We start from the raw sequence: 26351 nt of genomic DNA on the forward strand, positions 1-26351 counted from the left end.
ACGGAGGCGCCGAAGTGAATGGAGTTGGGGGTGGACTGGAAACATCCCCAAACAGCACAGGCTGCGGCCGGCGGGGGCTGGGGTTGGGGAGGGGGGAGTCCTGAGGCGCAGGCGCAGTCGGGGCCCCAGTCCCGCTCCCTCCTCCTCCCGGTGCCTCTTTCTCCGCCCTGCTCCCCCCCAAACACACTCGCACACGGGCTCTCAAGGTGTTCTCCGCACAGCGGAAGATGGCGACAGACTGAGGGGGCATGGCCAGCGGGAGCCACGGGGCCATGCCTTTGGGCGGCCGCCACAGCGGTGCGAAGCAGAGGCGGAAGCGAGAGGCGCACTAAGTAAAGCCGGGCGTCCGCGTCCGGCGTCTGTGGCGCTGCGGGGAGCCAGGTGGCCCGCCCGAGCCGGAACTCCGGGAGCCGCGGGTGCGGAGCCAGAGCGGAGCCGGCCCGGGACCAGCCCCGGCGGACCGCCAGAGCGCGAGGGAAGCCCGAAGGGCCGGCGGCGGACCGGCCGGCCGGCCTAGGAGGGCACGAGCGAGGCGGGGAGCTGCACGGAGCGGGCAGCGGGCAGCGGGCAGACGGGCGGGAGAGGAGCGGCGCGGGCGAGGGGAGCGGAGCGGAGCGCGGCGGGGCCCGCACGGCGGCGCTGAGGGGCGCAGAGCCGCGCAGAGCCGAGACGGACGGCCAGAGCAGAGTGCGAGCCGGGGGACCGGGGGCGCCGAGTGAAGTGGCGCGGAGCCCAGGGCAGCTGAGGGGCCCGACACTATGAGGAGTGCGGCACCGTCGCCGCAGCCGCCACCGCCCCAGTGCCCCGCACCGCCCCCCGCCGGGACGCCGGGCTGCGCCTAGCGGGCCGGGCGGCGGCGCCCCGGCTGCCAGCAGGGGAGCGCGGGAGGGGCGCGGGGACGGCCCCGAGAGCGCCCCGCCACTCCGGCCTGAGCGGGGCCCCGGGCCGGCTGGCCTGTCTAGCCATGCTGCCCCCGAGGTAGAGCCTGGACGGCGCTAAGGAGCGCGGTGCGGTGCGCAGCCCGCCCTCCCGAGACCGCTGTCCGCCTCGCGCCTGCCTACTCCCTCCAGCCCGGACCCCCCTGAAATATGTTCAGGGGCGCTTGGATGTGGCCCGGGAAAGACGCCGCCGCGCTGACTATCTGCTGCTGCTGCTGCTGCTGGGCTCCCAGGCAGAGCGACAAACCTTGCGCCGATTCGGAGCGGGCGCAGCGATGGCGACTGTCCCTGGCGTCCCTGCTCTTCTTCACCGTGCTGCTCGCTGACCATCTGTGGCTGTGCGCGGGGGCCCGGCCCCGGGCCAGGGAGCTGAGCAGCGCCATGCGGCCGCCCTGGGGGGCCGGCCGCGAGCGGCAGCCGGTGCCTCCTCGCGCGGTGCAGCCGCTGCCGCCGCCGTCGCCCGGCGAGCCCAGCGCGTCCTCGGGCACCTGCAGCCCGCGATACAGCAACCTGACCAAAGCCGCCCCTGCAGCCGGCTCCGGACCGGTCTGCGAAGGCGTCCCAGAGCCCACCGGGCTGGACGCAGCTTGCACCAAATTGGAATCTTTGCAGAGACTTTTCGAACCGACCACCCCGGCTCCCCCTCTGCGGCCCCCTGACTCCCCTTCCCGTGCCCCGGAGTTCCCCTCTGAAAAAAAAAACTTGCTCAAAGGCCACTTTCGGAACTTCACTCTCTCCTTTTGTGACACCTACACAGTCTGGGACTTGCTGCTTGGCATGGACCGCCCCGACAGCCTGGACTGCAGTCTGGACACCCTGCTGGGGGATCTACTGGCCGTAGTGGCCAGCCCGGGCTCCGGGACCTGGGAGGCATGTAGCAACTGCATAGAGGCGTACCAGCGACTGGATCGACATGCTCAGGAAAAATATGATGAGTTCGACCTCGTGCTGCATAAATACTTGCAGGCAGAAGAGTACTCTATCCGGTCCTGCACGAAAGGCTGCAAGGTAGGGATTGGTGACCCACGCCACAATAGCTGCCTGACCAGAGGTAGTTTCTGTGTCAGTGGGACCAGGAAAAAAATAAAGGTCTCCCTCTCCATTCCCTGTACGACTCCCACCATTCCCAGTGTAGTACTGTGTCACCCTGAACCCCTCCCTAGAGAGGGAGCTACAGACATAGATTCAGGTCAACTTCTATGAGTTTAAGGTTCGAACATTTGAAGGCTGGAGCCTCCTGGTGCACTGCTTCCCATACGAGGGGGAAGTGGGGCCCTGGGCTGGCAAAGTGGTAGCGGGAGCGTCTGTGTTTCCCAGTCTCCTGGTTGGCTCCGAACCCCTAGTCCGAGAATTGGCTATGGAAGGATTGGTTGTGTTCCAAAGGCAGGAGGAACAATAGTTGACTACCTAATCCTCATCCTTTGGTTCCTGTCAATTGATGAAAGGCCAGGCCACGCCTGGTGACAGGGTACACCGACCACACTGCTGACCTTATATGACCTGAGATAGCTGGCCAGATCCTAAGCATGGGAGCCCAGGGATGCCTGTCTTCTCTTAAGGAGGGAACCTGTAGGCTTCTGTCTTCTGAGGAAAGAAGGCTGGGGAAACAGGGCTTGTCAGCTCCAGGAAGGGCCATGGAAGGTTGATGCATTACAAAACTCACAGTGCTCTGGGGTGGTGACAGGAAAACCTGGCTTTCTGGCTGCTAGGGATGGGCATCTAGAGAATATTAGAGAGTAGGCGACTGTAAAAGGGACCTTGCTAGGAAAGAATTGAGTGTTGAGAAATTTCTTGACCCTCAGTAGGGTTGCTCTGTATAATAATAGGTAGGTGGGGCTATACACATTTGGGGCCTGAATCTACTTCCCTGTTTTTCCTGCCTGGCCAAGTGGCCTGCTTTGGGGGTGGGGGGAAGAAAAAACAGCAAGGTCAAAAGGTCAAGTGACAATGAGACCAGGTAGGTCTCCCACATTCTGAAACTGGGAGCCATGGCCGAAGAGGGAGACAGTTACCTCCTAGTGTAGAACATCTCCTTTCATGGCTTTGAGAAAGGGTAGCAAGTGCCTCTTTCCAGCAAGCATTGCTCCTGTGGACTTCTGCAAGGTTCTGCTGTTTTCTGTGCGCCCCTTGGGAATTTGGGATGGAGGACCGGGGAGGAAAGGAGTAGCTAGTCCATCCTGACTTCACTTTCTCCTTCTCCCTTTTCCTATTCTCGTAACCTAGCAGTCTCCTCCCGCCTCACTCAGCCTCAGCTGACTCACTGCTTCACTCACACTACCAAATGAGATATTCCACTTCTTAAAGGTGTACAGACAGAGAGACAAACATATCCAGCCATGCACTGCTAGCGAGACTCTGGACAAAGTCATACAGAGGAACTGAGAGCTTGTCACTTTCATAAACAGTGCTGTGGAAGCAGGCGCCATGTCACATGCATCTCCCTGTGGTGTCAGAGACATGCAATCACATGAAGAAAGGCACATTTTGTCATACAGAGATAGAGATACATACTCTAATTGCCCGCCAGGATGCATATCCCCAGTCTCCTAGCAGACACAATAAAGGATATCTATATTTTGTGGTCCCCTCTCCAAGCCCATGGCCACAACTGTTCTTTTGTCAGTCTCTAGACTGGCACGACTTTTCTATGGGGGTTTTCTCCATGTTGTAGTCGGATCCATGCTCCTTCTGACCCTCTCATTGATTGCTGATAGAAAGCAGTTTGATGTCTGGGAAGGCAGAGGTTCTCTCTGATTCTGGAGGCCTTATCTCATCTGTTGAAGGCTTGTTAGCAGTTTGCTCTGCCTCCTCTAAGCTTTCATTTCCTCATTTGTAAAACAGGAAAAAAAAATCCTTTCCCTGCCCAAGTCCTGAGTGTCTTGTGGGATGTAAGTGGAATGCATGACTAGAAGCATTTTGTGGTAAGAATTTAACACCTGGCATAAATTAATATTTAGGGGTTTCGGTCATTCATGTATGTTATGAGAACACAACTGTCTAGATTACCTCCATTTTACAAAGGAACAGAGATACACCTGGGTAATACAGTTTGCTCTCAGCAAATGAGCAGGAATTCCAGTACTCCAGTTCAGTCTCCTCATGTTAAACCTTTGCTTTTGCTGTGGCCTCCTATCAAGTTCCCCAGGTCTTTTCTCCTTCTTGTCTCTCTCCAGCAGCAAGTAGGCTCTCCTACTCTTACTGTCTAATGCCTGCAGAAGAGCTGTCCCCCAGCTCCTTGTTCTCCTCCTGGGTTTTCTACCTCTTCCAAAGCTTTCTCTTTCAACCGAGGCCCAAAGCTCAGTTTGCCCTAAGTCTAATCCAGTTTTCTGATGCCACAAAAGAGACAGGCAGTCCTGAGCCCCTTCTTCCTGACACCCTGTCTCCTCAATCACTTACCCCACCTTGTCACAGGCCATCTTTACCCAGTCTAAGCCCTCCTCCCCCTGAGCTCAGAGCTCCCCTGTCTGGCCCGTACTCCAAGTAGGATCCTGTGGAGATAATATCCCACACCCAGAATCCTCTTAAGTGAGACCCTTAAGTCCTATGCCAAGATGAGGAGGTTTTCTCTATCTATAAACCAACTCCAGAGCTGGGTTCTGGAGCCAGGTGACCCCCCCCCCATCCCCAAGGTCTTTGTTCTGAGTGCCTCAATCAGATCCTTCTGGTGTGGCCTTAGAAACCCTGTTCTCTGCCTCTGAAATGTCTGCCCCTGTTTTGGGCCACACAGGGCCCCAGGAATCATACCTGTCCTCACTGCTGCCTGTGACACCTCCCAATTTAGTACCAGCTGCAACATTTTCTTAATGTGCGACTGACTTCCTCTCGCATAGCAGGGAGATGTAGCTAACTCGGGCCAATGCCCATCCCCATACTGGCCTCTCCTAGGTCTGAGAGCCACGCCCCATCCTTTCCTTAATTCCCTATGACCCCCCCCCAAACACACACACACACACACACACACACACACACACACACACTATCTTTCCCTTACCTGTGCCCAGAGTTACCAGACAAATAAATCCCCTCCCAGATTTCCTCCTCCTAATCTCGCCATGCCCCTGTCTGCTGCTAGCTGCCTCTCCCACCTTTGCCTCTTTCTTCTTCTCAATTCAGAACACTCAGGGTGAGGAGAACGAGGGCACAGGAGCAAACTCTAGCTTCTTTTCTCAGTGCTATTCCTCTAAAGCCGAGAGGCCCAAGAGGAGGACGTTGTCAGCTCTTGCAGTAGCCATTAGCTACACTAATCAGCTAGTTCAAAGAAGGATGGGATAGTGCTGATGCACTCCAGACTGTCTGGCACCCACCTGGCAGCCTGCAGGTTTGATGCTGGGACGAATCAACTGATGAGGTGGAGGAGGCTGGAACCTAAATTCCCTGGAGAGAGTTAAAGGAGTTTAACTTGGAGAAGAGGAGACTCAGGAAAATATGGCCTCAGATTTCACACTGCAAATGGGTTGTCCTTGTATAAAACATGTATGTCTTGATTGGCTCCAAGGGACTTCACAGGAAGTCTTGCATTCTAACCTAAAATTTTTACTTCATACCAGTGTGACCTTGACGCTATGAACTCCAAGCCTCCGAGCCTCACTTTTTTAATCTGTCAAATGGGGTTCATTCATCAAAAAAAGCCCTGTGAATTCAGTACTAATGAGAAGTCTGTGCAGCATCAAGGCTTAGCAAAATCAGAGGCTCTCCCTCCAGCTTTTCTTTGCAAAGAAGGAACAGCCTGCCTCTGAACTCCTGTCCCCAGGCAGTATCTGGCCTAACACAGTGGGCTGCTGGGTGAAAATGCCATGCAGATGACTCTAGGACTGTATTTGCATGGAAGAACTGGAGCAGGTGACCTCAGGGGTCTGCTTGAGTTCCTCAGCAGCAGCACTGCATGCGGCTTGGCCTCAACACCCTCACGCAGGGAGGAGGTGGGGGCTGCCAGAGACAGTACCTCGCCTTCTGGCCATACCTACTGGGCCCCTGCTCTTCCTCCACTCCGGCTGGCAGCTGTTTCTGCCTCATTGCCTTCTCTCCTCCCACCTGCCACAGCTTTCCTGCCAAACATGACTCTCAGGCTAACAATGGAGATGACGGGTACTAAGAGCCAGGAGCTTGAGGAGTCCCAAGTCGAATAGTAGTTCTTGTTGTCACTGGTGCAGAACTCCTTAAAGCTAGGAAGGGTGCCCTGGTCCCTGTTTGGGGGCAGAAGAAGACGAAAGCCGGCAATCAGCAGCCTCCTGGGAATCAGCGAAGCTGGCCCTGGGGGCGGGGCCTCCAGCCCCATAGCACTTCATCTCCTTATCACTAAGGACTGTATGCATGTTGTTCTAGGAAAGGTTGGTGCCCCAGAATCCAAGAGTAGGCATAGAGAGGAGGCAGTGTTTACAGCTAGGACAAGGACACATGAATTAAAGCTGGAAGCGACAACACAGTCAGTTGCTGAAATATACCTCTCCAGATCCTTGGCCTACATCCTTACCCACTCCCACTCCTCCAGCTCCCATGTTCTTTCTACGTTGTAGCTCATGCCCACATCCCCATCCTTATTTCAATGAGCACCAACTAGACGGTGTTTTATCACCCTAGACACTTCCCAAAGCACATCCCACACCTCACTCTCCAGCCCTCACTTTTGTATTTACACACTTCTGCTCCACCCAAAACTTACTTCTAATCTTCCTGGCCCACTTTGTTCCTCTCCAATAGTTGAATGTTCCCATGCCGCTTTCCCATCTCCTTCCAACTTGCCAACCCTCCTGACCTTATTGCAGATCTCACCCCTTCTCTGCTTTGCCTGCCTCACCTCCTTGGTACCTTACTCCTTGCCCTTGACACCTCCATGCCCCCTCACAGGATACTCACACTTTGCCTCAGACACACCAGAAGAGGGTATCAGACCCCATTACAGGCAGTTATGAGTCACCATGTGGTTGCTGGGATTTGAACTCAGGACCTCTGGAAGAGCAGTCTCTTAACCGCTGCACCATCTCTCCAGCCCCTTCTTTCATGTTTTGATCTTCTCTTCTTTTGCCCCTTTCCCCCTCCTACTTTCTTTCTATGATCTTTCTTCCCCCCTTTCTACCTTTTTTCCAGTCCACTCAGGGCAGATATATGCATGCGTACATGCACACATACACACTCATATACACAGGCATACATCTCCCAGTCTTCTGGGCTACTTCCCATCTTTCCCACAAGCCAGTGGCCTGACTACTATAGTCTCCATAGCAACAGGAACTTCCAAGGAGGATGTATTGGTATCTCCTGAAGATGGGATTGAGGGAGTGAAGAGGGAGGAAAGGAACCCAGCAATCTCCCACCCAATATTGTTCTGGCTGGAAGTGTCTGCTGAACATGGTAGAGGTGGTGGTGAGAGAAGATAAGTGTGTGGGACCAAGATCAAAAGAGAGCCAAGGATCTCTGGGTACATCAAAAGGTTGGGAGGGTACTCCCAAGCTATGCGAGAGTGTGCTGGTGCCTTCTGCAGACATTAGTACCTCAGGGAAAGAGTACAAACACCCACTCTTCTCTGTGTAGTTGGGGATGTAGGCCAACACCTAAGACTCAGGGATCAGGGCTTTTCTTCGTAAAACTTTTCTCAGAGCAGATCTTTTATGATCCCTATGCTCCAAGACTGTTTACCTGTGGTGAGTGTCTGCAGATTAGAGCTAACCTGACCCTCCGCTCCTCTCAGTCATGTGACATTCCAGCTGCAGGTATGTGTTGAGTGCTAGGAGCCACCTCTCTTTCTGGGGACTATGTATACAATCTAGGGGCCCACAAACACAGGTCTCCAACAATGGTCAGGTAGGACTTTGGAAAATGGCTATGTCTGAATCCCTGTGGTTATAGGCATACAGCTCAAAATCTATGTGAGGAATGATAAACCAGTCTTTTGTCCATGGCCATATGAGAGAGCGCTCAGAGTAGCCTGAATTTATGAGACCCTGAATCAGGTAGGATTTTAGAGGGAAGAGCAAGGGCACCAAGTGGGTTAAACTTAGGGGAGGGTGAAGATGAGTTACTACAGAAGGAGAAGGGTTGACACAGCCAAAGCTCTTGCTCAAATGGATTCTGGAAATGGGATCTGGAATCTAAGCCACAAGTTTCTGGGCCAAATGATGAGTCCAGCTGGCTCCAAAGAAGAAAGGGATAAGAAAGGGAAGGCAAAAATTAAAATAAAGTACAAGCTTTTGAGTATCAGGAGGTGTGTGTGTGTGTGTGTGTGTGTGTGTGTGTGTATTTGGGGGTATATACATCCATAAACTCAATCTTGTCAATGATCCTAGCAGGAAAGTACCATTATTAGCCCCACTTTACAAATGAAACAGTTGAGGTCCAGCAAGAGGAAATGACTTCCCTAAGTTACATAGGGCAGGGAGCTGGGATGTAAACCTGCCTTTGTTCTTTCCCCAGTGCACAGATGTATAGAAGATGTTAATATTCTCTGCCAGATGCTGGAGACAATGCCCTGGTGGCTATGAATAGACTGGTGAGAAGTTAGGCTGGCTGGAGGCAAGGCTCAGTAGAGCCTATTGAAAACTTAGGGAAACATCTGGAGTAGCTCAGATTTAGGGAGGACTCACCAGCATCCTCTTCGTTCAAGATACATGTTTCTTGTCCTTGAGATCCAGTGATAGATTTCCCTCTTCCTTGGCAGCCACTAACTGCTTATGGTTCTTTGTGATCGGTTATCCAATCCCAAGTGCTCAGCCTTAAACACATAAACATATCAACAACATTAAATGAACTTAGCAGATTTCTTTGTGTGTATGTATGTGTGTGACAATGATAATTAAAGATGTCATGAATTTGAGCAGGAGTAGAGGGTGACATGGGAAGAGCTATAGGGGAAAGGGAGGAGTAGTAGTGATGTAAATATAGAATGTAGCAAATTCTCAAAAATATTAAATTAAAATTTGATTTTAAAAAAGATTCAGTGACAATCACTGAGGTATCCTCTTGGGACAGAGACAGTAAGATGGAAATAAAAGGTTTGCTCCTTCCTTTTCTGTAGGCTTAAAAAAGAAGAGAAGAGTTAAGTTCCACTTGTCTTGAGAAATGGTATTTCTGTTATCTTCTCAACTCCAATATACTGAAAGTATTGGCCAGGGAAGAAAAAGAGAAGGTGCCCTATACAGGCCTAATGCCCGCCTGAGCCCCAACCCACCCAAAGCACACACTGGTAGCTGGTAGAACCAAAAGGAAAAATATATGCAGTGAGATCTTTTCCTGTAAAAGCCAGATAAGGCCTGGCATAGAATTTGGATGTCCAGTTCCCATTCTACGATTTTGTTGAGTCCCCAGTCTTAGATGCCTGGTCTTCTCCTTAGAAACACAAAGGAAGAGGCAGCCTATAACATTCTGTCTGAGAGAAGGGCATGTTGGAGGTGTGAATGTTACCTGTGTTTTCCAATCTTACTGGATTTGAAGCAGATAGCATGTCTACCCAGCTTATTTGTGAAAGATGAAGTTTGTTCAGTCAGTGCTCAAGTTAATTCTTCAAAATTGCTATAGACTCACAATCTTTTTAAAAATATTTTCCTTAATTATTGAAAAATGTGGCCTTTGAGAATTTTTGGAAACTAGAAATGTTTAGAGAAAAGGGGACTAGAAGCATTTGGGTACTTTTCATTGTCTTGAGACATTGGGTACTGTACTGGCTGATTTTATGTGTCAACTTGACACAGGCTGGAGCCGTCACAGAAAAAGGAGCTTCAGTTGGGGAAGTGCCTCCATGAGATCCAGCTGTGGGGCATTTTCTCAATCAGTGATCAAGGCGGGGAGGGCCCATTGTGGGGTGCCATCCCTGGGCTGGTAGTCCTGGGTTCTATAAGAAAGCAGGCTGAGCAAGCCAGGGGAAGCAAGCCAGTAAGTAACATCCCTTCATTGCCTCTGTATCAGCTCCTGCTTCCCGCCCTGCTTGAGTTCCAGTCCTGACTTCCTTTGGTGATCAACAGCAATGAGGAAGTGTAAGCTGAGTAGGCCCTTTCCTCCCCAACTTGCTTCTTGGTTATGATGTTTTGTGCAGGAATAGACACCCTGTCTAAGACAGATACATTTCCATTTCATTACTATTTCTAAAACATTTTCATCCTTCCAAACAGAAATTTTCTACCTGTTAAACAATAATTCCCCATTTCCTCTTCACTCTTTCCCCTGGCAACTAGCAATCTACTTTCTATCTCTTTTAACTTGATTGTTTTAGATAACACAAGAAAGTGGAGGCAGATATTATTTGTCATTTTGTGTGGCTTATTATATTTTATATACTATATATGCTTTATATATTACATATAAATTATATATATGATATGTAAACATATATATTATATGATGCTTTTAAGGTTCATCCAAGTTTTAACATTTTTTTCAGTATTTCATTTCTTCTTGTGGCTGAAAAATATTCCATTGTGTGCATATGCACATTTTGTTTATCCATTAATTTCTTAGTAGATATTTGAACTATTCTACCTTTTGGCTATTGTGATCAATGTTGCTATGAACCCTGTTCTACCAATTTGTTTACTTGTTTTCACTTGTTTTGAGTATATTTGGGAAAGGAATCACTTGGTTATATGATAATTCCATGCTGAAGTGTTATTAGCTCGTTTGTTTTAGACAGGGTCTTGCTATGTAACCTAGACTATCATTGAACTCAAGCTCCACCTACCTCAGCCTCAAGTGCTGCTGTAGCAGGTGTGCACCATTGTGTCCAGCGTGTGTTTAACTTTTTGAGTAATTGCCTCTCAATTCTCTATAGCAGCTGTGCCATTTTACATTCCATTCTTTTTTTCTTTCTTTTTTTAATATTTTTATTTTCTATATTCTTCGTTTACATTCCAAATGATTTCCCCTTTCCCGGATCCCCCCTCCCCATATGTCCCATAAACCTTCTTTTCTCCATCCCTTCTCCAATCACCTCCCTTCTTTTTCTCTGTCCTTATATTCCCTTCCAATGCTAGATCAATCCTTTCCAGGATCAGGACCCTCTCCATACTTCTTCATGGGAGTTATTTGTTATGCAATTTGTGCCTTGGGTATTCAGGGCTTCTGGGCTAATTAATATCCACTTATCAGAGATTGCATTCCATTCTTTAATTTTGCATTCCGAACCGTTTTCCATACCTACCAGTAGTGACCTGAGCAAGGGTCCAAATCGCCACATCTTTGTTAACACTTGTTATTTTCTGGGTTCTTGTGATGATAATACCCGTGTTGATGCGACCACATGGCTCTCTAATGACTTATTATAGGCCTTTTTAACTTGCTTGTACTCTGGGTACCTTTCCATGTACTTAAAAATTCATAAGCTCCATCCTTGATGAGTGTATGATATTCTGTCACAAGTTACATAATTGATTTAACAGGCCATGTACTGTTAGATATTTAGATGACTGCCAATTTTTTACTATTATAAATAATCCCATGGTGACTATCTCTGTTCACCAATTTATATCAGATCTATGATTTTTACTCATTTTTACTCATTCCTTATTCCTGTACTTTGCTGAGTTTTTTGAATCACAAATGATACATGCTTATTTTGTCAAATCTAACAATATAAAGATTTATAAAGAGAATGCTAATAGTCCTGTTCAGTCTTTCCTAGTTCCACTGCCCTAAGGTCCTGGACGTTAACAATTTTGTGCGTATTCTCTTCTCTGTAAGCTTACATAAACATCTACACAAAATGACTCTTTCTTTGTTTTGCATACAAATGGAAGCGTAAACATCCATTCTGTAGAATGAAGTTTGGAACTAGACTAACAGAATCACAGTATTAACCTTTTTAATGCTACTGGCTTACATTACTAAATCTCTTTCAAATTACTAGATTATTCTAGTTTATCCCCACAACAAAAAATGTGAGGTTAATTTACTTGAAAAATGATCTAGCCTTAGCTTCTCATTGACATTCCTTTGGTCAGACATTTGTTTTTATTGTTTATAAGCCATTTGCAGGGCTTGTTGGTAAATTGTTAGTTCATGTTTTCTGTTTTTATTAATGCTTTGTTTGTCCCCCTTTATATGGATTAATGATGTTAGCCTTTTCTGATCACATTTGTGGCAGACTTGCAAAGCTTGCTGCTTGGATCTTAGAGCTGAAAGGAGAGGATGAGAAGGAAAGGTATGATCCTAGTTGTGTTGTATCCTTTACCTTAATTCTTACACCTGCCTTGTGACGTGTATACATAATTGTCCCCATTTTGCAGTGGACAAGACCATCTCAGAGGAGTCAAATGGAGTCATCAGCCTATAGAGTTGAAGCTGGAAATTATGTACTGGCAGACAGCACTAAGGTGCTAGTGTGCATATGGATAAAGCTTTCTCCTTTTGTTTTAGAGGCATCATTTACAGAGAGGTGAGGATAGTTTCCTTTTTAAGGGACAGAACTTGTCTATCAGTAAAGGATTGTCAGGGAGGTCAACAATCTTGCCTGTGCTTTTATTACCAGCACAGGCACACCTTGGATTTTGACCACAGGTCAGTTTGAGTTTAAGATGTTTGACCCCATCTTCCTACCATCCATGCTACTTACTTAAACACCCATCTTCTCAGCTCCGGGAAGAAAACTGCTTGGCTCATAGTAATGTAGCAAAACAGTGGACACAACTCCTTTCTAGTGATATGTCTAAGTTTACACAGCTACTTATTGGCAGAGGCAGCTTTGACTACCTATATATCTGTTGGAGCAAAGGCTACTTGATAAAGAATATTTGTGGGGAATGCTGTGTGGAAGGGGAAATTATGTGGGGTATATAACATGCCACATTTTTTCCTGGTCTCTGATATTGGAATCTTCCAGTACAAGGCTACTCCAGAATTCCAGAAGCTCCCAAATGATGGGACTTGGGACAGAACTTATGCCCTAGGGGCATTAAAACATTTCTACTAGAATTAGCTTCCAGCCCTGATCTAATTGTGCATGTGTGGGGGTGGGGAGTAGAGAGGGAAAGGGAATTGTTGGTTTTTTTTTTTTCTTTTTGTTCATTTGTTTATTGGTCTGCAGTGCTGGAGCATGAACTGTGGGTCTTGCATTGACAGGCAAGTGCTCTACCATTGAACTACATCTCCAGTCTGAACAGAGTGCTTTGATAAGGGATTGGAAATGATCATTTTTGTGTCTAGTATCCAAGTGTTCTTTCCCTTGCACCTACTTACAAGGCAAACTCTACTTTTTTGTGAAGTGAGATGAATAAATTGATTTTGGAAAAATCATTCTTCTCTATTCAAGCCTAGAAATCTCTCCTCAACTTGGCCTGAAATTACACCAAAAGGAAATTTGTTTGAGTAACATGGTTTGATAGTTGTGGTGAACTGAAAGGACTGCCCCCAGGGCAGTATGGTTGGGTATATAAGAACTTGGGTACTAAAGCTCAAGGTTTATATATTATATATTACATACATATTATATATGACACACACACACACACACACACACACACACACACACACACACATATATATATATATATATATATATATATATATATATATATATATATATATATATTACAAACAGGTAATACTGACTTTGGATGCTACTTTGAAATCTGTCTACTCTGTAGAATAGTTGTGACATTCATTGCATTACATTTTTACATTTTAAAATAATATGTATTCCTGTCTATGGGAGTTGCACATGCAACAGTACATAGGGGCAACATCTGGGAGTCAGTTCTCTTCCACAAAGTATGGATCATGGAGACTGAACTCATCTCATGAGACTTGGAAGCAAGCATCTTTACTGCTGAACCATCTTGTAGCCTTCAATATATTTTTTAATTTCACTTGGAACCCCACGTTTTTCACTTTCAAAACTAAGAAATAGGGTCATTGTGAGGCTTGAAGGACATAAATCATCCTAATTTCTTATAAGGTCTTTGTATTTGAATGTGCTCAAGAAATGCTAACTGCCATTATGATTATCATGAACTGTAAGTCTTGGATAAGTTATTTAAACTCTTTGGTCTTCTCTGTCCTTATCTATAAAGATTTGTATCTCCCTCAGGGGGTGATTATGGAGAATCAATGAGTTAATAAATGTCAGGATTAAATGCTTAGAATAGACCTGGCATATAGTAAGCACTTAATAAATGGTAGCTATTTTCTCATCTTAATTAGATGTATTTAGTCCAAATGATTGCTTAATACCCGATTGAAATTCTCAACACTGAGGTAGGTTGCTGAGGAGAAAGAAAAGGTAGTGTTTTGAAGAAGGGGTAAAGTGTCTAGGGTGGGGTGGGGTTTGGAAGTTAGATGGCAACTGGACAGATTTTAGTAAGGTGCATAAAGACCTGTTTAGATGGGTGAGGTAGGAGGTAGTGAATGAGAGGACTCCCAAGTCCTTGATTTACATCATAACCAAAGAATAGCTGTAGTCACCTTTGATCAGGTCCTTGTTCATCCCAGCCTGTCATCTACCTAGAGAAAGGAGAGGCAGCACAAGGGAGTTGGTTTTATTTTTCAGTGATCTAAGTGATTACTGACAATGGCTTTCTGTAAAACAAAACAAAACAAAACAAACAACAACAACAAGTGTGCCATGGAACTCCAAAGACGCCATAGTTGCCTGTGTTTTTCCTGTGATGACCAGCACAACCATTGTGCAGAAAAGATCTAGAAGCTTCCCTCCTCCCATCCTACCTTCTCTCTTTGTCTATAAGGCTGACTCCGGGTTTGCTCTTTTGGTTTGTGAGGTGCACCTGGATGAAGCCTATAGCCCAGACACTGGTGATGGATTAGTTGACCCAGGGCCTCTGGGGCAAGGCCACATGGACTGAACCTGGCAACCTTGGTCATATCAAGTTTTAGATGTTTTGTTTTGTTGTTTATTAGGTTCCTGACTGCAGATGAGTTTCTTTCTATTTATTTTTCATTTTATCAAAGTAATGTATACTTATAATGCATATTCATAATTTTCAGTTTAATTCATATTACACATATGCACATGCATATATGTCTTTTTTTCCTGGTTGATTCTGATTTTGCCACTACATTATTAAATGTTATATCAATATTACTAATTCCTGACTTTTCTAAGTGCATGTACACATATAAAAGGACAAAAGTCCACCATGCACATATATATATAAATATAAATAAATTGTCATTGAGACAGTAGCTCTGTGTCTCACCCTTGACCTCACTCTTGAGTGTTAAATACATCTGATTCTTCTGACTGTTTTGGGGTTTGTTTGTTTTTGTTTTTTGCTAATACTTACCTTCACATTTCTAAATGGCACATCAATATGCTATTGCTTAGGTTTTTTTTTCTCCTTTAAACATTTATTGAATTTTTTAAAAAAATCTGGTTAGAGGAAGATTTAGCTTTCTTACTATCAGTAGCACCATGTACACACGTCCCCTCCCTTCATATACCCAATATTGGCGTATCTAAATTTCTGGTTCTAACAGTTTAACTTATTTATATTGTTAATTTTATAACTATTGTTTACATCTAGCAATGTAAGACTATGTGATTAACATTTTATTCTTTGGTCAACTTGCTTTCTGGGAGTTAACAATGGCCTCTCATTTCCCCTTTGCTTGGTTTTCTTTGAAATGTTGCTAACATCTCACCAATTTCTTCATTCACTGTAGAAGTCCATAAAGTTATACTTATAACCCATTATTTTCATTTTTTTTCTTTTCTTGGGAAAGTGCTTCACATTGTTCAGTCTGGGCTAGCTGCTGAGAACCTGGTTTTCAAGTAATTGGCAAACACCTTCTCGTGCATACCTCTTCCAATCTGTGTCAAGGGACCCTGTATGTGAGCCCTGAAAAGAATGCACATCTAAATAAGATATGATGCTCTCTGTCCTCAAAGAGCCTAACGTCATAGGGATATTGAGTTTGTACAGAGGTCTTTGGAAAGCTTGAACTCAGTCCTGGGACTTTGAATCAGGCCACCTCTTCGGTCCTACACTTGAGGCAAGCTTTCTTTCTGCAATGGGTTATCAGAAGAATAAGATACAGTCCCCTAGAGAGCAAGTGGTATCTCAGGCTACATTAACAAAGACAGTTTCTAGGACAGGAAGGATGAAGGTTCTACTTCACTTTGTGTCAATAAACCCGTATTTGGGGACTATGTTCAGTTGAGTAAAATAAAACAAAACAGAGGCTTTTGTGACTGTGAACAACAGGGAACTAAAAACTACATCCATTGAAATAGGTAGAAAACCTAGGGATGTTTGACTTCTTAGAAGCTCTGTGTACACATACTTACCTCTACTCCTCTTGGCTTGCATTCCATTTTCAAATTACTACAATCTTGTTTCTTTCCCTGCTGCTCCACTGAAACCGCTCTCACCGTGAGGAGGCTGTATCTTAATTACCCAAACCAAAGTGTTCTCAACTACATAAATCCTTATCTGCTGACCACATCCCTCCCCCTAGTCTTTGACATTCTCTCCCTCTCTTAATTTACAGACTGCCGTTCTCTTCCTTCTTCTCCTCTAATTGCTCTAGAGGTTTGTCAAAAGGCCTGATGCATGCTGGGCAAACGTTCTACTTCTGAGCTACACTCCTAGCTCTTCTCCCATTTCTTAAACCACTCATCCATCCATCTTCATCTCACTGTTTTCCTCCACCTGCACTTCAATTCAATCAGTGTTTTCTTGGGAATCTACTGTCGAGTCCTTTGTCTCCTCCCCTGGCTTTGCTATTGCTTTCTCACCTAGAGTGAGCTAGGTTACACTGTCATAACAAGCACCACAAAATATCAGAGGCTGAACACAACAGATGAGTATTTCTTCCATGATTCATATCCAAGACAGGTCCACAGGGATAAGACGTCTCTTCAGAATGATCACTATATAGAGAAGAGGGATCATCTATCTCAACTTTGCTTCCACAGTTAGAAGCAGAAGAAAGAATATGGCAAAAGATATGTCAGCCTTTAAAGCTTCTCAGAAGTATACTGTATTACTTCAAGTCATATCAATGACCATGCCTAACTTCAAAGAGGAAAAGATAGTCCTACTCTTATTCCTAATGACTAGCCCTTAGATCCCCATGACTTGGAGACCTTTATCTTTTTATCATGTTTTTAGTTGATTTTTTAGACAGAGTCTTATATAGCCTAGATTTAAAAAAAAAAAAAATTGTCACGTAGACAAGGATAGCTTGAACTTGCAGCAATTCCCCCTTGTTCTACCTCCTGAGTGCTAGGATCATTGGCATGTCCTACCATATCAGGTTCAGATCCTTCTTTAGAACTGAGGCCATTAGTCCATCAGCATCCTTGACATTTCCACCTGGCAGATCCACATATACCTCAAAGTCAACATGACCCCTGTTGAATTTGTCTTCATCCTCAGACACACCCTTCCCCATATTTCTTTCCTTAATAAATGACATTAGCTAGGGGTAGTAGCATACACCTTGGATCCTAGAAGTCAGGCAGTAGAGGGAAGAGGACCAGAGAATGTCAAGGCCAACCTTGGCTATATAATGAGTTTAAGGGCAGCCTGGTCTACATGAGACCCTGTCTCAAAACAACAACACATTAAAAAATAATATGAAATTGGTATTCATTTTACCACCCAAGCTGGAAGTCTAGTAGCTATCCTAGACCCCTCTGTTCTGTTTTCCACCTCTCTATGTAATCCTGTTGGCTTCACCTCATTAACATCTCTTCTCACAACCACTCCATCCTCTCATTTTGCCCTTCTCAGGCATAAACACACACACACACACACACACACACACACGAAACTTACTATTGTTTCTTAATATTCATTCATTTAGTGTGTATTAGTCAAGTGGATACTATTGCTAACCTTAGTGTTAAGAGAGGTTGCTACTCTCATAAAATACATTTATCCATCATTACCTTCATATTATGTCAATACTCATATTCTTTTTTTACTCTCAAATTTTAAATTCTGCCACTACTGCCTTAGTTGAGGCCCTCATACTGTCTTCTTCAGACTGTTGCAATAATAGCTCATCTCCCTGTCTCCAGTCTTAGTACTAAAGCTCCATCCTCCATACTTGCAGACAAAAGCCTGAAAAAACTAGTCACGAAAGTGATAAGCATTCCCTCCCCCCACCCCCTAAGACAGAGTCACATTAAATTGCCCAGACTGGCTCAAATTTGTAATACTCTTGCCTCAACCTACCAAGCAGCAGGTATTACAGACCTGCACCAGCAGGCTAGCCATAAACATCTCTAAATAAGCAGTTATGTCGAGCTCATTAAAAACTCTCTTTTGCAATGGAGATGATACTCCTAGCCCAGCAGAGATTTGAAGTGTGTGTGGGAATACCCAAGGGGGCCTCCACCCTCTCAGAATAGAAGGGGAAGGGGGATGGGGAAGGATTGTGGGAGGGGGTGATCAGGAGTGGGACAGTGAGTGGGATGTAATGTGAATAAAAAAAATAATAATAAATTTAAAAAGAACAATTCTCCATTGCCTATAAGAAGAATCCTAGTTCCTCCCCATATCTAAAGCATGATGATATGGTCATGTACTTCCTGCACAGCACATGTTCCTTCATAACCTCCTGTTCACACCCTCTAATTACACTGAACTACCTACATTGTCTGAGTCCATCATTATTTCCTACTTCCAGGTTATTATGCCTGCTGATTCCTTTGCCTGAAGAGTACTTTATTCTCTATTTCACCCACTGAGCTTCTACCTCCCCTCCCCTTTCTCAAGCCCTAACTTAAAATTTCCCCACATGGAAATGTTTTCTGTCCTTCAGCCTTGAAAACACAGTCAATTTTTCTTCCTTTTATCCTACCATGGTGCCAAGTACATGTGATTTCACACCAAAGTTCATACTAATTGATTCACATGGTTGTTTCCCTTTCTCAAGACATGAGTCTTGTCTTATTCGTCCTCATAGAGCCAGGCACTCAGGTATTTAGAGTGTGTCCTTTGGATTAAAAAAAAATGAATGAGGAGACTAGATTCAGAGAGTTCTACAATTTGTACCAGTTGGCTGGGGAACAGGATTGTGAATGTTATATATGGCCCAGAAGAGCTAGCAAGATACATGGGTAAAGTCACAGAACAGCATTTATTTCAGCTCCAAAGAGGAAAGAACTTCATTAATCACTAGAGTTGTCTGAAGCTATGGGCTCCCCTATGAGAGGATGAGCTTTCTGTAACAGTATTTACAATTAAAAGCTGGATGGTGCTTTTCTGTGATGTTGGGCGGATAATGTGGTGGAGTGATGGCTCTCCCAGTCCTTTCCATTCTGGAATAGTTATGAATTTACATCCTCTGCTCATTTAATTTGGCATCATCTAGGCTCCTTCAGAACTGTCCCTGAATTATGGATACTACGTCTCTATTAGTCTACCCTTAGCCAGACTGGGCACATCTAGCCTTTGCGCAGATGGTCTAGGAGGCTTGGACATATGAGGGCCCTCTGGAATGGACTAGCTTTAGGTTTGCACTCGCATCTCTAGCCATCTCCTGCATCCTTCCTTCAGGCCAGACCAGACCACTTTGACTCATAACTGCTCATACTAAGAAGTAAGACCCTCAAGTAGAACCCTGTCATTTGTCCTGTAATGCCTCTAATCTGATTCTGACTTTACCAATGCCAGCAGACTATTGCTCTCTGCAGAATTACATTCATGTTCTGATGCTGACCTTACGCTGTTCTCATCCAACTGTTGGAGACCAGGGTAGAAAAAGAGCACTTTCTCCTGCCCAGCAGAGTACCTCACATAATTTGAGGATTGCTGATAGATGCTGGGCAAGAAGGCATTAAGTTTAGTTGCCAAGGTGCCTCTCGCATCTTCAACTCAGTCAGTGCATCCCTTTCTATGGACCTCAGTTTTCCTATGGGTAAAAACTGGGGTTAGGTTGGTAACTTATATACTGTGGCTTTTGCAGACAGTGGATTTTGTCCGAAGCTCACCCCCACCCCTTTGCTTCCACAAGCATGAGGCTGTGGCTCCTGGCCAGGGGTCCCATGGGTACATTAAGAAGATAAGCAGCCATGAAGAAAGGGTCTGTAGGGAAGATTTGGATGGGGAAACAGACCCCAGGGAGAGAAGTGAGTTAGAAATCAGGAAGGAAACTGCTTGCTTCCTGGCTGTAAAAGAACTAAAGCTTTCCCCCTGGAGGGTTTTCCAGCCCCAAACCTAGGAGCCATTGGCCCTCTCTCTAACCCTTCTGACCCCAAGTCCTAACTTTGGGGTGTGACTATGCATTTACACAGCCCTTTATGAAGTCACACATTTCTTTCTAGAGGAATGTAGGACTTAAATGCCCTGGCTAGGGCTACAGTCAATAAGCTAAGGATGAGACTGGCTGGGTCTTTCCTAGTCCTCCCTAAACTGACACTTGCAGAGCCCAAGAAGGGAGGGGATCCCCTTTGTCTCACCCTCCTATTTGAGGGGTGTTTCTGTTGTTCAGCTGGGAGGAGGGGTGAGACAGCCTTTCTAGCTTCCTTTTTGGGTTAATTGGTGTTCCCTCTAGTTATTCCCTGTTTCCTTCCCCTCCCAGTTCCCATAGCAACTGGGCTGTAGCAGCCAGAACTTGATTGAGACCTGTGGTGGCCCTACTGAGGTGGGGAAAGGAGGGCACTGGTAGTTCAAGGTTTCCCCCACCACCTCCTAGTCGCCATTCCTGCTCCCTCAGGGATCTCGGATGGTTCCACTCAGAGGCCAGGGAATAATGGAAAGGGCTGTACTGACAGGGCTTCAGTACAAAGATTCTGAAACTGTTAAATAGGCTGTGTTCTTCTCAGCGCTCTTCTCTTATCCAGGCCCCTGGTGTCTGGCCCCTAGTTTTAGGATGTGTTTTCTAGCAGGGTTTTTCAATAGGAAAGCACTCCGAGCTGGAATTACAAAACCAGGTTTCCAGTTCCTTTCTTTGCCAATATTTTATGAAGTTATACTCAAATTCTTCTCCCCCTTTTAAGTCTCAGTTTCTCCATCTATATAATGGTAAAAATTGACATTCTCAACCCTGGCTGCATGCTGAAAATTGCCTGAGGACATTTTCCAATTGCAGATGTGTGGGATTCTGCCTGCAGAGAGTCTGACTTTTCTGTCTGAGTGCCATGTGAACCAGACAGGTTTAATTTAAAAAACAAAAAACAAACAAACAAACAAACAAACAAACAAAAAACTCCCTAGTGGTTCTGGTATACAGCCAGTGCTAAAAATCTGAGAGCAAAAGATCTCCACAGGTCTTCAAACCTCCCTTTCCTGGTTCTAAGACATTTCCTCCCCCTCCTCCAATGCTCACTTCCAGCAAGCCCTCCTAGCCCCTTCTTTTTCTTCAGAAGAGTGCCCAGGCCTCCTGCCACAGCTACCACACTGGTGAGGGAGGACAAAGTAAACAGGGCTTCAGAGTCTAAGGTGGGCTTCTTGCCAGGTGGTAGCACTGTGATCCATACTATCACTTGAAACAGGCCCCAGGCCACCTTAAAGCTTATGGGCCAGCAGTGGCTCAGCTGGCCAGCTGTGGGGCTTAGGAATTAGATTACCTCTGAGCTCACTGGGGCTCTTCTGCTTCTATTCCCCTCATTAGCTTCTTGCCTGTTCCTGCCTCACCACCCACAGGCCTGGTGTCCTCCCCAGGCAATCTGCTCACCCACTTGTTGCCATGGTGACTCCAACTGGGGGTGTGGGGACTGAAGGGGGGTCGGCTAATTAAGGAGAAAGGCCATACTCCTACTGTCAGGCCACCCCTTCTCCCTCCCCCACCTCTCAGATGAAGGGAGTGCCCAGACTCTACACTTTGTTACTGTGCTAATTGCAAATGCCTGTGAAGAGAGCAGGAATGTCACTGGGGACTCCTTCTCTAGAAGCAGGAGCACAGAGCTAGGAGAATCTCTCAGGGCCCTGGGAGCCCCAGCTCCACTGATGACCACAGAGTAGGGGGCTGATTACACAGTTTAGAGGGAGAGCAACATGGGTCCAGGCTGCAAAAAATGGGATTTGTGGCTATGGACAGAGACACATCTTGGCACGTAAGGGCCCAGAGTATGGAGGGGCTCTCAGGTGCTAGGGCCCTTTGCTCTTGAAATTTTACTCTTGTCTGCCTCACTCTCCTTCTCCTCCCCTCTGTCTAATCTTTGATCCTCCTATCAACGTGCATCTTTCTAGTTTATTCTTGTCCCTGTTTATCCGTTTTCATGTTCTCTTGTTCCCACCTTGTCTTACTCCCTTCCTTAACTATCCTATATACCCCTGTTTCATCACCTCCTTCCTTACACAGCTTCTCTTTTACTACCTATACCACTGCAGTTTGCTCGTACCCCTTTACTTACCTCTCTCACCACCCTTTTACCCCTCCAGCTTTCTTTTCCTGCCTCTTCCCTTAGCTTGTTCTTTTCCACTCTTCTTTGACCCCATTATCCTTCCTTTGTAGATACATTTGATCTTAGTCATTTCACCTTTGGGAATTTGTATAAATAAAACTGAAGATGTGTGCATTACCCATGTGTGCAAAGATATTCAGTGGAGCACTGTTATCATGCTCACAATGTAGAATGCACTCAAATGTCATGAACAAGAGTTTAGTTTCCTTCCCATGCCATCACATGAAGCCATTCTTTTCTTTTAATCTATTTGTACTTTCTTGCTCATCTCTAGATTTTTGCTTAAACTGTTGTCTCATTCGTGCATCCTATCCATAAAAATCCTTCCTTATGCCCATCATTGATGGGGTTGTTTGTTTGTTTGGGATAGGAACTCATGTATCTTTGGCTGGCCTCAAACTCACTATGTAGACAAAGATAATTTTGAACTCTTGACCCTTCTGCCTCCACCTCCCAAATGTGAGGATTACAAGCATACCCAGTTTTACAGTGCTAGGGACTGAATACAGGATACAATTTTAAGTGTGTACCCCACACCTAGCTCACAGCATGCTAGGTATTGAACATACAGCTTCATGAATGCTATGCAAGAACTTTACTAATTGAATCACATTCATAGCATCCAAACTCAACTGCTATCTCATCATGGAATTTTTTCTCAGTTTACTATTAACCCTAATGAACCACAATTCAGCCCTTCCTACAGAATAAATGTTATAGGTTCAAGTTAAGTATGTCTACTCATGAAACTGGAATTTTCATGTGAGAAAGGGACCTGTCTTGATATGCGTCCAGTCATAAGATTTTTTAAAAGATGTATATTGTACTGAACACACAGTGGTTAGGAGAGAAGCCCATGAGACTATATGCAGTTGTTCACAGTTTAGTGGAGCTGGCAGAAACTAAAGCAAGGATGCGACAGAGTAGTGTCTGTGGTGAAGAAACAGTTAAGGATAATTGGGGGTTATGTCCTCTGATGAGAGTAGTGAAAGAGACACTCTCAGCAGAAGTGATATTTAATCTCAGCCCTGAAAGATGTAAAGGGCCCATTTATAACAAAGGTGGGGTGAAGAACATTCCAGGCCAGGTGGTCACATGTGCCAAGGCCCGGAGGTAGAAAGAAGTAGGGCACATTCAAGAAAAAGAAAGAAAACCTCTGTTTCGTGCAGCATGATGAGCTTGAAGAGAGACAGAAAATGAGGTTGGACAAAGATTGGCAGAGTTGTGCAGGGCTTTGAAGTCTGTGCTTAAACATTAGGCTTTGAGTCAAAATGCATCTAAGAGTGTGAAGCAAGGGAGTAATATAATTTGATAACAGTTTGAGTCCACACTTACTCTCATGCAATAGATTAGAAAGAGCAAAAGTAGAGGTGAGAAGCATCTGCCATCCAGGTGAGGGATTATGGTAGCCTTTACAAAGGTGTGACTTTGGCTTCTCCTAGGGGGCATTTGACTAATGCTGGGGGACATTCTTTTCATGTCATAATGTGGAAGAGGAGACATTGTTATTGGTATCTAATGAATGGAAGCCAGGGATACTTTTCAGTATTCTTCAATGCACAGCACAACCCCTAGGACAAAGAATTATCTGTCCCTAAGTGACTTAAGTTTTTCTGAGAAACCATAGACTCAAGGAGAGACAAGGTATGGAGTAAGGGAGCTTTGTCACTAGACCCAGTGCTGGAGTGGGGGTGGGCTAGATGAAGGAAAGAAAGGATACTGGTGAAGTGAAGCCACCAAGGAAGATCCCAAAAGCAGTGCAGCAGCAGTGTCTGAGATGTGTGCTCCGTAGCAGGGCTGAAGCCAACAAGACAGAGCCTGGATTAAGAAGAGCTCAGAGACACATGTGCTGCCTGGAAAGGCAGATTCCAGTCTTTATTAAAGATAAACCCTTACATTTGTATTGCCCTTTAGAGTTCACAAAACATTGTCATATGTGCCATGCTATTTAATCCATAATAGTCCAATGAGTTAGAGCATAAATTATTCTCATCTCCTTCTTGAGGTAGCGCATGAATTATTCTCATTGTCTTGAACTTAGAAGCTCTGCACCATCAACAAAGGCAATGTTTATCAAGCTGAATGGAACTGAGATTTGCCTCATTCTGTATTGGTAACCTCTGAGGTGTCAAACACCTCTTGGAGCCATGTGTAAAATGATAGAGTTGGATAAAATGATTGGTAAAGTCCCTTCCATTCTGACACAGGATTAATTTTGTGATTTTGACCAACAATTCTAAATCTCAGATGATGATAGATTAGAGAACTCAGGAGTCCTGGCTTTGAGATGGGAGATCTTTGGGTAATATGTACACGCCTCCAACAAGGCCTCCTCCAAATGCTGGGGTTCAGTTGACTTGGTTCCATAGAGAGATGCAGGAAACCCTGTCACACAGGGCACACAGCTGACGCTGTTTCCTTGTCTCCACAGGCTGTCTACAAGGCCTGGCTGTGCTCAGAATATTTCAGTGTGACCCAGCACGAATGCCAGCACTGGGTGCCCTGCAAGCAATACTGCCTGGAGGTGCAGACCCGGTGCCCCTTCATGCTTCCTGACAATGAAGAAATGGTGTATGGAGGCCTCCCTGGTTTTATCTGCACAGGTAAAGTCAAGACACCAGGGAAGAGCGGCGGGGGAGATGAAAGAGGTTAGGGGGATTGGGGACAGGAAAGACATCAAGGGAAGACAGGCTAGGTCAGGAGGTGAGTGGCAAAGGAGCTGGCAATCAGGTCCCCAGTTTGGGTGGGATAGGGCTAAATGGAACAGAACAAAAAGACCAGAGTGGCCATATCTACTCAGACTATGCTGAGCCACGAGTTACTCTGGAGAAACGGGTGACATCGCTGGAAGAAGGGAACTAGAGCAGAAGATGTGAGGGCTGGTGGGGAGAGATTCTTGAGTAGGGCTACCTGAGCCTCAGCTTTGCACACCCCTTTCACAGGTAAGGTAGAGCCATCAGCCCCCCCCCCCCCAGTACCTTCCCCAACACACCTTCCTTATCCCTTGGCAGGGTTGATGGATACTTCACCAAAGCGGCCAGAAACCAAGTGCTGTGACGTGCAGTGGGTCTCCTGTGAGTCGGAGAAGAAGAAGTTCAAGGACTCTGAGCTCCCTAAAACCCACCACCAGCAATTCCACCACTCCTATTTTCACCACTACCACCAACAGTACCACCACTACCATCCCCGCCATGAACCCCCAAGCCGCGTCAGCAACAAGCCCTCCCTGCTGCCGGTTTCTGGGGGCTCCCGCCTCAGTCCCAGCAGGATCCGGCTCTGTGTCCTTGTTCTTATACTCCTCCATACCGTAGTGTCCTTCTCCAGCAGCCAGGGTGGTGGGGGACTGGGGCTGGAGACACTGCCTGCCCTAGAGGAGGGGCTGACACAGGAAGAGTGACCCCAGGGAGGGAGGACAAACCTCCACCACACACCGACATCAGCTCCAGCCCAGCCCCAGGCTGGGGGAAAGAAGCACCTCCCACGGGGGGGTGTAGGATCAGGTGGGGGTGGGGGAGAAATCAGGGACCAGATATTGTCCCCAATCTACCCCTGCCCTAAAAGCAGCTCCAACAAAATGGCCAGAGGGCCCCCAAGGAGCTGTAAAACTCACCCAGGAGAAAAAGGTAGGAGCAGCAGGTGTCCCCTCCCAAGCCCCACCTATGGGGTTTACTTATAAAAGGGGGGAGGGGCTGGAGTTGCCCACTCCTGCTAAGAGCCCTGACCCCAGGGAAGGAGGCTGCTTATCCAGCCTCAGCCCTGCAGGGAATGTTGGGGGGCACAGAGGGGAGTAATTCTCCCCCCTCCACATTCCTTCCTTTGCCAAGATCCTTAATTCCCTCCTGCCCATATCCCTACAGGTGACGGCAGACAGTGCGGATGCCCTCCTGCCGCTTCAGCACCCTGAGTGTGGGGCCTGCCCAGGATGAGGCACACAGTGTGACAGCTGGGAAAGTGCCCCAGTTAGGCCAGCCCCACCACCCTAGGCAATGAGGGATTGGAACTGGATATGGAATGAGTGGTAAAAGAGAAGAAAGATAGGGAAGGGAAGAAGAAAGGGGAGAGGTGGACAGAAAGCCTAAAGAGATGGCTACACTAATTATACCTGGCTTTTGGGAGGT

The 26351-nt window shown here is 46.2% G+C and overlaps 1 protein-coding gene across 1 annotated transcript; it reads left to right on the forward strand.

The window, feature by feature from the left end:
• Positions 1 to 586: 586 nt before the first annotated feature.
• Nalf2 (NALCN channel auxiliary factor 2) lies at positions 587 to 25678 on the forward strand. Its single transcript, XM_052171028.1, has 3 exons — positions 587 to 1946; positions 24665 to 24836; positions 25245 to 25678. The coding sequence occupies exons 1-3, from the start codon at positions 1089 to 1091 to the stop codon at positions 25628 to 25630; spliced, it is 1416 nt and encodes a 471-aa protein (XP_052026988.1). The 5' UTR covers positions 587 to 1088; the 3' UTR covers positions 25631 to 25678.
• The last annotated feature ends 673 nt before the right edge of the window (positions 25679 to 26351 follow it).

This window comes from Apodemus sylvaticus, chromosome X, assembly GCF_947179515.1.
Source record: "Apodemus sylvaticus chromosome X, mApoSyl1.1, whole genome shotgun sequence".
Lineage (NCBI taxonomy): Eukaryota > Metazoa > Chordata > Mammalia > Rodentia > Muridae > Apodemus > Apodemus sylvaticus.

Excerpts from the sequence above, each read along its gene's own strand:
- Nalf2 (XM_052171028.1), top strand. The coding sequence starts at position 1,089 with ATGTTCAGGGGCGCTTGGATGTGGCCCGGGAAAGACGCCGCCGCGCTG. Across the intron at positions 1,947-24,664 it reads CCTGCACGAAAGGCTGCAAG|GCTGTCTACAAGGCCTGGCT; the intron begins GTAGGGATTGGT and ends TTGTCTCCACAG. Across the intron at positions 24,837-25,244 it reads CCCTGGTTTTATCTGCACAG|GGTTGATGGATACTTCACCA; the intron begins GTAAAGTCAAGA and ends ATCCCTTGGCAG.